The 13,788-nt window shown below is 36.7% G+C and overlaps 2 protein-coding genes across 4 annotated transcripts in view; both read left to right on the top strand.

Annotated features, from left to right (window-relative positions):
* LOC131516826 (olfactory receptor 4K2-like) overlaps positions 1–13,788 on the top strand; it is a 77,201-nt gene that overhangs the window by 17,171 nt on the left and 46,242 nt on the right. The gene's annotated exons all lie outside the window — the stretch shown is intronic.
* Positions 9,995–11,720, top strand: LOC131516833 (olfactory receptor 4N4C). Its single transcript, XM_058738347.1, has one exon. It carries the CDS (start codon positions 10,132–10,134, stop codon positions 11,056–11,058), a length of 927 nt encoding a protein of 308 aa, XP_058594330.1. The 5' UTR covers positions 9,995–10,131; the 3' UTR covers positions 11,059–11,720.

Below are 13,788 nucleotides of genomic sequence, written 5' to 3'. Positions count from 1 at the left end.
CCCTAACTGGTCTCCTTGTTTCTACTCTTGGCTTCTAAAACCCATTCTTTACCAGTATCAGAATAATCTTTAAAAAATGTAAATCAGATATTGTCACTCATCTGTTTATAACATCTCAAATGAAATGATGACCAATTGGCATTTGATCCATATCTGGCCCTTCCTCTCTATCTTGCCTAACGCTTTTTAAAAATTCCATTTGGCCACTACTCTCTTGCCATAGTGGCCTTTCTCTTTCTTTCTCTTCCTTTCTGCTGCTTAGTGCATCATTCTCTTCCTGCTTCATGGCCTTCTATCAGCTCTTCAGATATCCACATAGTGGGATTATTCCAGACATTCAGATATCTGTTGAAATGCCAGCTGTTCAGCAAGACTCTCCCTGGCTAGCTCACCTAGCACAGCAGCCTCTTCCCCGACTCTTTCCAGCATATCACTTGGTTATATTTCTACCCAGCACTCACCACAGTCAGATATTTCCTTTCTGGTGTGTTTGTTTATTGTCTTCTCCATGCATTTGAATGTCAAATTCCCAGGAACTTTTTTTTTTTTTTTGCCTCATTCAGTGCTACATTGCTGACACTATAATGCTAACTAGCTCATGATTTTAGTTTCTAAGATTGTCTAAAATGATAAATTTTTCCCAGCAGAAATAAGAAGTCTCCAGTCTGAAAACTAGTTTAGATCATCAGGTTAATTTTAAGTGCCATGGAAAACATTAGAAGGCAAGGTCCCTGTTCATGTGTAGTTATGAAAAAAACCCCACACATTTTAAGTCTTTGGTGGCAATAGACTGTAACATTCTCCAAGATGAATTTTCTCCTCATATTTCATTGTTCGTTTCTTTTCTTATTTTTTGAAAGGCAACCAATTTATTAGATTTATTCTTAGATACATTGTTGTTACTTTAAGCAATATCTTTTTTTAAAATATGAAATGTATTGTCAACTTGGTTTCCATACAACACCCAGTGCTCATCCCAACAGGTGCCCTCCTCAATCCTCAGATTGTTCTCAGTTTTTAAGAGTCTCTTATGGTTTAGCTCTCTCCCTTTCTTTTTTTTTTCCTTCCCCTCCCCCATGGTCTTCTGTTAAGTTTCTCAGGATACACCTAAGAGTGAAAACATATGGTATCTTTCTCTGTATGACTTATTTCACTTAGCATAACACTCTCCAGTTCCATCCACGTTGCTACAAAAGGCCATGTTTCATTCGTTCTCATTGCCACGTAATATTCCATTGTGTATATAAACCACAATTTCTTTATCATCAGTTGATGGACATTTAGGCTCTTTCCATAATTTGTCTATTGTTGAAAGGATATGGAGAAATGGGAACCTTCTTGCACTGTTGGTGGGAATGCAAACTGGTGCAGCCACTCTGGAAAACAGTGTGGAGGTTCCTCAAAAAATTAAGCAATATCTTTCTAATATTATACTGTTGATCCTCGCACAACACAGGTTTAAACCATGCAAGTCCACTTCTACATGGACATTTTTTTGACACAGTACAGTACTGTAAGTCTATGTTCTCTTTCTTACGATCTTTTTAATAACATTTTCTTTTCTCTAGCTTATTTTCTTGTCAGAATATAATGCATAATACACATAACATACAAAACATGTGTTCATCAACTATTTATGTTTATTGGTAAGGCTTCCAGTCAACAGTTGGCTATTAATAGTTAAAATTTGGGGTAGTTAAAAGTTATACATGGAGAATCAACTGCATGGGAGGTGGTTCCCCTAACCCCCAGGTTATTCCAGGGTCAACTGTATTTTCAAATTGTTTATTGCTAGTTATACAAAAAAGCTACTGCTTTTTATAAATTGATCTTCTACCCAGTAAACATGCTCAACAGGCTTAATCTAATATTTTAACTGCAGATACTCTTGAGGTTTTTCATGTAGACAATTGTATTGTCACTGAATAAGGTCAGCTTTGTTTCTTCCTTTCCAATCCATATAGTTGTTTCCTTCATCTTTATATCACTAGGTTACCCCCCACACTGCAATGCTGATGGTCCTGAATTTTCTTGCCCACCATTCTGAGCGTGTCATTGCCTGTAGGGTGATATATATATATATATATAAACTCTGCAGAACCCTCTGGAGCTACTGGCTGGCACCCACTTCTTAATGGCATCATCATAAAGCATTACATCAGCTCTTGCCTGACAGATATTCTGTTCTTTCAGGTCATGGTGCCACTGCCCAGGGATGTTAACTTAGGGGCTGGGGTGGGCTGCAAGCAGGGCCTCTCCTCCCTGTGCTTTGCCATGTCCCCCACACAAAGCAATGGTGGCACAGGGGAGGCGAGGAGGGTCATGACTTCCAGGGCAGAGGAGGGTGGAGCCCCAGCTCCCCTTGGCCCCCATGCAGGGGCACCTGCAGCCTGTGAAGGAGCCGGTCTCAGGGCATAGTGCAGGTGGTGCCTTGGCCACTGAGGAGAGCCACAAACGCCAAGGCCATTTGTGTCATTTTTTAAAAAATAACTTTCTTTTACTGTCGAGTTTTTTGTATATAAGGTTTTACAAAGTATGCATTTCCGTGTCTGTCTTTCCATGTTCATTTCCTATTTTCCTAATATAGTTTTTGTAATTGTTCTTGTTTTTAATTTCCCCTTCCTGTTTATATTATTATAATATCATGTATCTCTTACTTCCTCTATTCTTTCCATTTGACAGTCTTCCCACTTCTCTTTGGTGAGCTGGATGTAAATTAGAGTGAAATGTTTTTATTTTCCTCTCCTTTTGTTATTTTATTTTATTATTATTTTCATTAAAGTGCTCTCCTTAATCCCTAACACCTATTTCACCCCTCCTCTACCAGGTTACCCCTGGTAACCATTCGTTTGTTCTCTTTAGTTTACAGTCTGTTAATTGGTTTGTCTCTCTCTCTCATTTTTTTCCCTTTAACTTTGCTTTGTTTCTTAAATTCCACATATGAGCGAAATCATAGTATTTTTCCTTCTCCGACTTATTTCGCTTAGAATTATACTCTAGATCTATCCATGTTGTTGCAAATGGCAAAATATTTCATTCTTTTTTATGGTTGAATGGTATTCAATGCGCGCACGTGCATATCACATCATCTTCATTCATCAGTTGATGAACACTTGGGCTGCTTCCATAGTCCGGCTATTATAAATAATGATGCAATAAACATAGAGGCGCATTTACCCCTTTTAATTAGCATTTCTGTATTTTTTGGATAAATACCTAGTACTGTGATTACTGGATCATGGGGTAGTTCTGTTTTTAACTTTTTGAGTAAGCTTCATACTGTTTTCCACAGTGTCTGCACCAATTTGCATTCCTTCCAACAGTACAAGAGGGTTCCTGTTTTCCCACATCCTTGCCAATACCAGTTGTTGCTTGTGTTTTTGATTTTAGTCATTCTGGTGGGTATGAGATGATATCTCATTTTGGTTTTGATTTGCATTTCCCTGATGTTTAGAGTTGTTGAACATCTTTTCATGTGTCTATTGGCCATCTGTATGTCTCAGGTTCTCCATCCATTATTTAATTAAAAAAAGTTTTTTATGTGAAGTTGTATAAGTTCTTTTTATATTTTGAATATTAGCCCCTTATCAGATATATCATTTGAAAATATCTTCTCCTATTCATCAGGTTGCCTTTTTGTTTTGTTCAGTTTCCTTTACTGCACAAAAGCTTTTTAATTTTGATGAAGTCCCAAATGGTTCATTTTTGCTTTTGTTTCGCTTACCTGAGGAGACATATCCAGAAAAATGTTTCTGTAGCATATATCAAAGAAATTACTACTTATGATTTCTTCTAGGAGTTTTGTAGTTTCAGGTATCACATGTAGGTCTTTAATCCATTTTGAGTTTAATTTGTGTATGGTGTAAGAAAGTGGTCCGGTGTCATTCTCTGGCATGTAGCTGTCCAGTTTTCCCAGCACCATTTGTTGAAGACTGTCTTTTTCCCTTTGTGTATTCATTTCTTTGTAGAAGATTAATTGACCACATAATTATAGGTTTATTTCTGGGTTTTCTATTTTATTCCATTGATTTATATATCTATTTTTATGCCTCTACCGTAGTGTTTTAATTACTACCATTTGGTAGTATAACTGAAATCTGGAATTGTGATATTTCAAGTTTGGTTTTTCTTTTGCAAGATTGCTTTGGCTATTTGAAGTCTTTTGTGGATCCACTCAAATTTTAGGATTGTTCTAGTTTGTGAAAAATGCGATTGGTATTTTGATAGTGATTGCACTAAATCTGTATATTGCTCTGGGTAGTATGGACATTTTAACAATATTTACTCTTTCAGCCTAGGAGCATAAAAAGACTTTCCATTTCTTTGGGTCATCTTGACTTTCAGCAGTGTTTTATAATTTTCAGTGTACAGATTTTTCACCTCTTTGGGTAAGTTCATTTCTAGATATTTTTTTGGTTTTGGTGCAATTGTAAATAGGATTGTTTTCTTAATTTCACTCTCTGCCACTTCATTATTAGTGCATAGGAATGCAACAGGTTTCTGTGCATGGATTTTGTATCCTGCAATCTTACTGAATTTATTATCAGTTCTAGTAGGTTTTGATGGAGTCTTCTGGCTTTTATACATAGTATCACGTCATCTGCAAATACTGAAAGTTTTACTTCTTCCTTATCACTTTTGACACCTTTTATTTCTTTCTATTGTCTGATTGTTGTGAGTAAGACTTCTTTTACTATGTTGAATAAAAGTGGTGAGAGTAGACATCCGTCCTGTTCTTGACCTTAGAAAGAGCTCTCTCAGTTTTTCTCCATTGGCTGTGATGTTAGCTATGGGTTTTTTACACATGGCCTTTATTATATTGAGGTAAGTTCTCTTTAGACCTACCTTGCAGAGAGTTTTTACCATGAATTGATGTTGTACTATGTCAAATGCTTTTTCTGCATTGAAACAATCGTACAGTTTTTATCTTTTCTCTTGTTGATGTGCTCTATCATGTTGATTGTTTTGTGAATATTAAACGCCCTTGCATCCCAGGAATAAATCCCACTTGATAGTTGTGCATGATTTTTTAAAATGTATTGTTGGATTCGGTTTGCTAATATTTTGCTGAGGATTTTTGCATCTATATTTATGAGATACTGTTCTGTGGTTTGTTTCTTTGTGGTGTCTTTATCTGGTTTTGGTGTCAGGGTGATACTGGCTTCATAGAATGAATTTGGAAGTTTTCTTTCCTCTTATATTATTGGAAGAGTTTGAGAGGAATAGGTATTAACTCTTCTTTAACTTTTTGGTAGAAACTGTCTGTGAAGCCTTCTTGTCCTGCATTTTTATTTTTTGATTACTGATTAAATTTCGTTGCTGGTAATTGGTCTGTTCAAATTTTCTATTTCTTCCTACTTTGGTTTTGGCATGTTATATGTTTTTAAGAATTTATCTGTTTCTTCTAAGTTGTCCAATCTGTTGGCACATAGGTTTTCATAATATTCTCTTATAATCCTTTGTATTTCTTGGTGTTTCTTGTTACTTCTCCTCTTCATTAGTGATTTTATTTATTTGGCTAAGACTGCAAACTTTCTCTCTCTCTCTCTCTCTGTTGATGAGTCCAGCTTATCAATTTTGCTTTATCAATTTTGTTGATCTTTTCAAAGAACCACCTCCTGATTTCATTGATCTGTTTGATTGTTGTTTTAGTTTATAAATCGTTTATTTCTGCTCTATTTATTTTTTAATATCTATTTATTTTCAGAGAGAGAGAGTGAGAAAGGGGGGAAGGGCAGAGAGAGGGGAAAGAGAGAATCTTGAGCAGGCTCCATGTTGTCAGTGCAGCTCCATCTCACAAACCCTGAGATCAGGACCTGAGCTGAAATAAGGATGCTTAACCAACTGAGCCACTTAGGCGTCCTTCTGCTCTAATTTTTATTATTGCCTTTCTTTTGATGGGTTTGGGTTTTACTTGTTCTTTTTCTAGCTCCTTTAGGTGTAAGGTTAGTTTGATATTTTTCTTGCTTCTGGAGGTTTTCTTGCTTTCTGACTTCCCTCTTAAAACCACTTTTGTTGCCTGCCAAAGATTTTGGAACATTGTGTTTTCATTTTCCTTTGCTTCCATATAATTTTTTATTTCTTCCTTGATTTTGTGGTTGACCCATTGTTAAGCAGCATGTTATTTAAGCTCCATGTATTTGTGGTCTTCCCAGGTTTTCTCTTGTGGTTGATTTCTAGTTTTATAGTGTTTTGGTCAGAAAAGATGCATGGTATGACTTTGATTTTTTTGAATTTGTTCAGGCTTGTTTTGTGACCCAATATGGGATCTGTTCTAGAAAATGTTCTGTGTACACTTGAAAAGAATGTGTATTCTGCTGTTTTAGGATGGAATGTTCTGAATATGTCTGCTAAATCCAACTGGTGCAGTGTGCCATTCAAAGCTACTGTTTCCTTGTTGATTTTCTGTTTGGATGATCTGTCCATTGATGTAACTGGGGTGTTAAAGTCCCCTAATATTATTGTATGAGAATGAAATGTCTTTGATTATGCATTATATTAAATTTTTTTCAATGTTTATTTTTGAGAGAGACAGAACACAACAGGGGAGGGGCAGAAAGACAAAGGGAGACACAGAATCTGAAGCAGGCTCCAGGCTCTGAACTGTCAGCACAGAGCCAAATGCGGGGCTTGAACCCATGAACCATGAGATCATGACCTGAGTTGAAGTCAGACATTCAATCGACTGAAACACCCAGGTGCCCCTATGCATTGCATTTTTTAAAGAAACATTTTATGTTTAGCATTTTGATTTTTTAGTAGTTTGAAAAATCTTTCTCTTTAAAACAAAATCAAATCTAAAATTTAAATTTTGTTACCTTCTACTACATGATTCTTATTATTTAGTTTAATAATAATAAACTAATATATATTTGAAAAGGAAATATTTCCTCATTATTGCTTCAGCAGAGCATAGGAGACAATTATGTCTAAAATGAAAACAACAAATACCAAGGGCATAATACGGTCTGTTTGGAGGACATCCTCTCTTTCCATGGAAAGTCCAAAGGACTCTTTGTAAGCATCATTTATTTTGTCTTTGGCTATTTTTTTGTCACCAGAAATATGTTGAATCTAATATATTTACCTAATTGACCACATTAATTGTTTCCTGATGTAGCTATGATTTCCTAGCAATTATACTGTTTTTCTTTTTTTGAATTGCAGTATAAAATATAAAACAATTTTCCTGTGGCTTTCTACTCACTGAGACCTAATAAACATGCTTGACATTCCATTGTCTCTGTCACTGCTGGAATGTTGATTTTTAAATCCCAGCAGTGACACAGTGTCTCTTTAACTGAGTGTATTTGAATATTTGTACCTAACGGCTCTTTAGTCTAAACTTTGATTACATCTTGTTGGCATTCTAATAATTCCCATTGAAAGCATTCTATAGCTTTGTTAGCCTTTAAATTCCCAAAGTACATTCTCCATTTCATCACAAATTGGCTGTGTATTTCAAAATGTAAGAGCCTCCTCTGTGAGAAGAGATATTTAAGAACAAAGGCAGGAATAATCAGTAATTGTTCCTTCCATTAAGAGGTGATTGCTGTTGTGTGAGTGTAGTGTTGGATTGCTAGAGAGGTAAATCTTTTTGTCTTCATATTTACGAAGTATAGAAAGAAGGAATAAATGGAAAGCTATTATAATTCTTCAGGTGGTGCATTTGCTGTCATGGAATGTAATGGTCAGAATTATAGTAGAAATAGACTAATATGTGAAGTCTGAATTCTACAATACAGCAACACCTTTTATCTGTTAGTACAACACCTTTTATCTGTTAATATAGCTTTAGTTCTTCCTCATATTTAAAATTATTGGAGATATACAAAGCTTTTATTAAAGTACCAATTGTCTTGGGAATGTTAATACTGGGTCTTAATTTCACACATCATATATTAACTGAGAGAAGTGAGGGATGCTAGATGGTAATGAATCCCATCTGTTAAAGAGTTAATAGAACAGGGGCGCCTGGGTGGCGCAGTCGGTTAAGCGTCCGACTTCAGCCAGGTCACGATCTCGCGGTCCGTGAGTTCGAGCCCCGCGTCAGGCTCTGGGCTGATGGCTCGGAGCCTGGAGCCTGTTTCCGATTCTGTGTCTCCCTCTCTCTCTGCCCCTCCCCCGTTCATGCTCTGTCTCTCTCTGTCCCAAAAATTAAAAAAAAAAATGTTAAGAGTTAATAGAACAGAAGTCTATGATAGGAAATAAAACACAACATACAGTGGAAGAGCCTGTAGCTCTTAACCTTACAGGAGCTTAAAGATTTCTTCTATGTCTTAAAGACAGAATCACTGTTTGAAAGACTGTGAAATAACCACTGTATAATACTGTGCAAGATGCACACTACTTAGAATTAAGTATAGAGGGATTCCTGATTAATTTTTCTAACAGCAGATTTTATGCACAAAAGGAATTATAAATATTGAAGCCAGTGAATGCTAAAGGAAGGAAGGAAGGAAGGAAGGAAGGAAGGAAGGAAGGAAGGAAGGAGAGAGAGAAGAAAAAGGAAAGGAGAGGAGAGGGAGGGAAAGGAAGAAAAGAAAAGAAAGACGGAAACAGAAAAGCTGATTTGGATGGCGCCATTTGTAAATTTTTGTACTTCAGTTTTGCTTAGGAAACTGTGTGTGCATATATGTGCCTTTTGATGTAAAGTACCTATTTCATAATTCCCAACTTAAACTATACATGGAAATATCAGTTACTAATTAATCTATTTAGGTTTAGACATACAAAATACAGGTATTTTGATGTTTTGAATAGATGTGCCATTGTAAAAATCTCCCTTGGTTTCTTGACTTGGGACTTTATTGCTTTTCTTTTTTTCTTTCTCTCTTTCATTCTCTCCCCTCTTACATATACTTAGTGGACCCTTCTTGCCCTCTTCTCTACACTCTATATTTCACAACAATTTAAAAACAAGTGTGCCATGTAACTGAAAGCATGTGAATTATTGTTTTAAATCACCAGTAGTTTGTTCTTGTTCAAATATCTTCAACCTTTAAAATTTTTCATTTCAATAAAAACCATTTTGAACATGCGCAAGCAACATCTATATTTTATTTGTATATTTTATATTCAATTATGTCATGATTCTATATAAACTATAACACTTTTAAAAGTAGAACATCAAAGAATGTGATATAATAATATATATATAGAAATTCTACCATTATTGTTTTCATGCCAATAAATTATAATGTGTGTTGGGTGACCACATTCCCAATTTAGATGCCACTATTACAGATAAGCCTCAGATCTTAATTTCTCCAGAATGACCAGGATTTTTAAAATTTTAGACCAGGTTGATGGGTTGATATTCTATAAAGGAGAAGGACATATTTCAAGTAAACAGTTTTTTCTTAGCTTTTTAAGTCAGCATTCCTACGGTATAATTTACATAAAGTAAATGTACAGATTTCTGTATAGTTTAGTACTTTTTTGCAAAAGAACAGACACTGGTAATCATTACAGTCAAGATATGGAACATTTCTGTCACCTTAAAAAACTGTCATTCCTGTTTGCTGTCAATCCCTACCTTAACCCTCATTCAAATAAAAACTTGAAGAACTTGATAACTGGGGTTAAGTTTTTTCTCAGTCAGAAACATTTTCTTATGTCTCATGCAAATCATAAACTAGTCAAGGGCAGGGGCATTGCAGAGTCCCACGTGAGAGAATAGTTAATAGCAGCACAGGACTGAAGAAGCAGAGAGTGTGGCTTTAAGATCAGGGTGTTGGGGGCGCCTGGGTGGCTCAGTCGGTTAAGCGTCCGACTTCAGCTCAGGTCACGATTTCACGGTCCGTGAGTTCGAGCCCCGCGTCGGGCTCTGGGCTGATGGCTCAGAGCCTGGAGCCTGCTTCCGATTCTGTGTCTCCCTCTCTCTCTGCCCCTCCCCCGTTCATGCTCTGTCTCTCTCTGTCTCAAAAATAAATAAACGTTAAAAAAAAAATTAAGATCAGGGTGTTGGCAGATATGAAATATAGAAGAATAAAGGGTAGAAAAGATTTCTTAGGTTGTGGGACAGTGATGGTGTGACAGATGTGGCATAACTTTTAGTTTGAAAAGAACTATGATCTAGATGGAAGAGATGAAAATAAACTATTCCTTGATGTTCTATAGGCAGAAAAGATGGAGCTAGAAAATGGCACGATGGTGAAAGAATTCATCCTTCTTGGTCTGACCCAGTCTCGAAATATTCAGCTCCTGGTCTTTGTGTTGATCTTAATTTTCTATCTCATCATCCTTCCTGGAAATTTCCTCATCATCCTCACCATCAGATCAGACCCTGGTCTCACAGCCCCCCTCTACTTCTTTCTGGGCAACTTGGCCTTCCTGGATGCATCCTACTCCTTCATTGTGGCTCCCAGGATGCTGGTGGACTTCCTCTCTGAGAAGAAGGTAATCTCCTACAGGGGCTGCATCATTCAGCTCTTTTTCTTGCACTTCCTTGGAGGAGGGGAAGGGTTACTCCTTGTTGTGATGGCCTTTGACCGCTATATCGCCATCTGTCGGCCTTTACACTATTCCACAGTCATGAACCCTAGAGCCTGCTGTGCCTTGCTGTTGGCCCTGTGGCTTGGAGGCTTTGTCCACTCCATTATCCAGGTGGCCCTCATCCTCCACTTGCCCTTCTGTGGCCCAAACCAACTGGATAACTTCTTCTGTGATGTGCCACAGGTCATCAAGCTGGCCTGCACAGACACCTTCGTGGTGGAGCTTCTAATGGTCTTCAACAGTGGCCTGCTCACCCTCCTGTGCTTCCTGGGGCTTTTGTCTTCCTATGCAGTCATCCTTTGCCATGTACATGGGTCTGCTTCTGAAGGGAAGAGCAAAGCACTGTCCACATGCACCACTCATATCATTATTATACTTCTCATGTTTGGACCTGCCATCTTCATCTATACTCGCCCCTTCAGGGCCTTCCCAGCAGACAAGGTAGTTTCCTTCTTCCACACAGTGATCTTTCCATTGATGAATCCTGTGATTTATACCCTTCGCAATCAGGAAGTGAAATCCTCCATGAGGAGGTTACTGAGTCGGCATGTTGTCTGCTGAATAGATTTTATAAAAAGAAGTCAAGAAGAGGGAATTCTTGCTATAAATCACACATTCATGAACAAATACTATTTCACTGAGTACCTCCCATTTGTCAGGTACTATTGTGGGCAATGAGGGAGAGTTATACATAATTAGGGAATAAGCTTGGTATGCCTAAAGAATATAAAACAAACACCTGAATGGTTGGAACATGATGAATACTTATGAGAGATTTAAGGGTTAAATTTTATGTGACTGTAAGAGTCAAATCACTAAGGTCTGTTAGGCTGAGATAAGGAATTTTATTTTATTCTAAATACTGTAAAAAATACATGTTAACATTTTAAGCAAGAGAGTCGCTCATCCACAGTTGTTTCTTCTGTGGTTTAGAGCAACATCAGGATTCTGGGCAGAGATCAATAAGTTGCAAAACTCCATTAAGAGCTAAATGCTATTCTGCAGACTTGTTTTGAAAAAATCTCTCTCTCCCCCTGCCCTCTTTCTCTGTATATGATTCTCTCTAATATATATATTTATTTACCTTACCCCCCCATTTGCTTAATGGGTATGAAAGGAAGGTAATTGGTTTCATAGAAAAATGCATGAAATTATTTCATCTGACTTTTTCAGAGCTTCGTGATTATTACTAATGGGTTTTTACAAATCCTCCCTTTATGTTAAACCTTGCCCTCAATTGATTTTACTCATTATGATAATGATAATTATTTGCTACTATAGATCTCTTGGAGATTACATAAATTATTATTTTAAATGCAATGGGTTTAATGTGGGAAATTAGGTACTTGCAAAATCTTTGAAGGGATAGTATACTATTTTCTTTTTCTTTATTTTATTTATTTATTTATTTATTTATTTATTTATTTTTCCAATATATGAAATTTATTGTCAAATTGGTTTCCATACAACACCCAGTGCTCATCCCAAAAGGTGCCGTCCTCAATACCCATCCCCCACCCTCCCCTCCCTCCCACCCCCCATCAACCCTCAGTTTGTTCTCAGTTTTTAACAGTCTCTTATGACCTCAGCCGTAGCAATCTCTTACTCGACACATCCCCAAAGTCAAGGGAATTAAAAGCAAAAATGAATTACTGGGACCTTATGAAGAGAAAAAGCTTCTGCACAGCAAAGGAAACAACCAACAAAACTAAAAGGCAACCAACGGAATGGGAAAAGATATTTGCAAATGACATATCGGACAAAGGGCTAGTATCCAAAATCTATAAAGAGCTCACCAAACTCCACACCCGAAAAACAACCCAGTGAAGAAATGGGCAGAAAACATGAATAGACACTTCTCTAAAGAAGACATCCGGATGGCCAACAGGCACATGAAAAGATGTTCAACGTCGCTCCTTATCAGGGAAATACAAATCAAAACCACACTCAGATATCACCTCACGCCAGTCAGAGTGGCCAAAATGAACAAATCAGGAGACTATAGATGCTGGAGAGGATGTGGAGAAACGGGAACCCTCTTGCACTGTTGGTGGGAATGCAAATTGGTGCAGCCACTCTGGAAAGCGGTGTGGAGGTTCCTCAGAAAATTAAAAATAGACCTACCCTATGACCCAGCAATAGCACTGCTAGGAATTTACCCAAGGGATACAGGAGTACTGATGCATAGGGGCACTTGTACCCCAATGTTTATGGCATCACTCTCAACAATAGCCAAATTATGGAAAGAGCCTAAATGTCCACCAACTGATGAATGGATAAAGACATTGTGGTTTATATACTATTTTCTATGCTGGGAATCCAGACATGATTGCCAGAAAAACAGTAAAAAACTAACCTGCTAAGTGATCTATCCCTACAATAACCAGGAGATGGGGAACCAAGAAGCTATTTTGCCAATTCTTGACTGAAGGACTATATCTAAATTAGCCATGGTCTGGGAACAAGAGGATGATACAGAATACCTTTAATGTTATCACCTCTCCAATTAATTTTTTCTAAATTCAAGTTTTACATAAGTACATTTGATAGTCAGAATTTGGAACCCTAGATACAAAGGTTCTAGAAGAACCTGTGTATATGTTCTCAGCTTTATATGAAAACAATAAAACAATGCCAAAAATGGTAAAATGTAGGATAATAGTATTACAGTATTGGAAGTGTGAAAGGCCACTGAAGTAGGATATAAAAATAGTAAATGGAAAGAAAAAATTATATTTTACATAGTAAAAAATATATATGTGTAGGCAAAAGGTAAAAAAACTGATGAAAATCAATTTACCACATATATATGGGCAGATTATTTTCTCAACAATTATAGAGGCTTGCATGAACATTGAATTGAATGTTTCCTCCCTATCCCAGGATTGTACAAGGGAGTACCTATGCAAAAAATTAAAATAAAAAAGCTGTTAACTAAAAATTAATAAAAATGATAAAAGATTAATTCACTAATACATAAGGAATTTCAATAAATGAATGTGAAATAGATCATACCCAGAAGGAAACTAGAAATGGGCAATTGAAACCAACAAAGTTAACAAAGGAAAAATGGAAAAGCTTATCAACATAATTTTATTCTCAAAAACAAATGATGAGAATACAGACTACTGATTCTGGTTAGCTTGTAGAAGAATGTTGCTCATGTATTATCAACAAAAAGAAAAGTGCAGAAATAAAATTATACTTTTCTCTGAGGCTAAAAAAAAGAGTGGATGAAGCAAGGAAACCTTATTACAGAGATCCAAAAAATGGACAAAGTCCATCTAAGAC

Source organism: Neofelis nebulosa, chromosome 7 (assembly GCF_028018385.1).
Source record: "Neofelis nebulosa isolate mNeoNeb1 chromosome 7, mNeoNeb1.pri, whole genome shotgun sequence".
Classification (NCBI taxonomy): Eukaryota; Metazoa; Chordata; class Mammalia; order Carnivora; family Felidae; genus Neofelis; species Neofelis nebulosa.
This window is presented reverse-complemented; position numbering and strand designations above follow the sequence as displayed.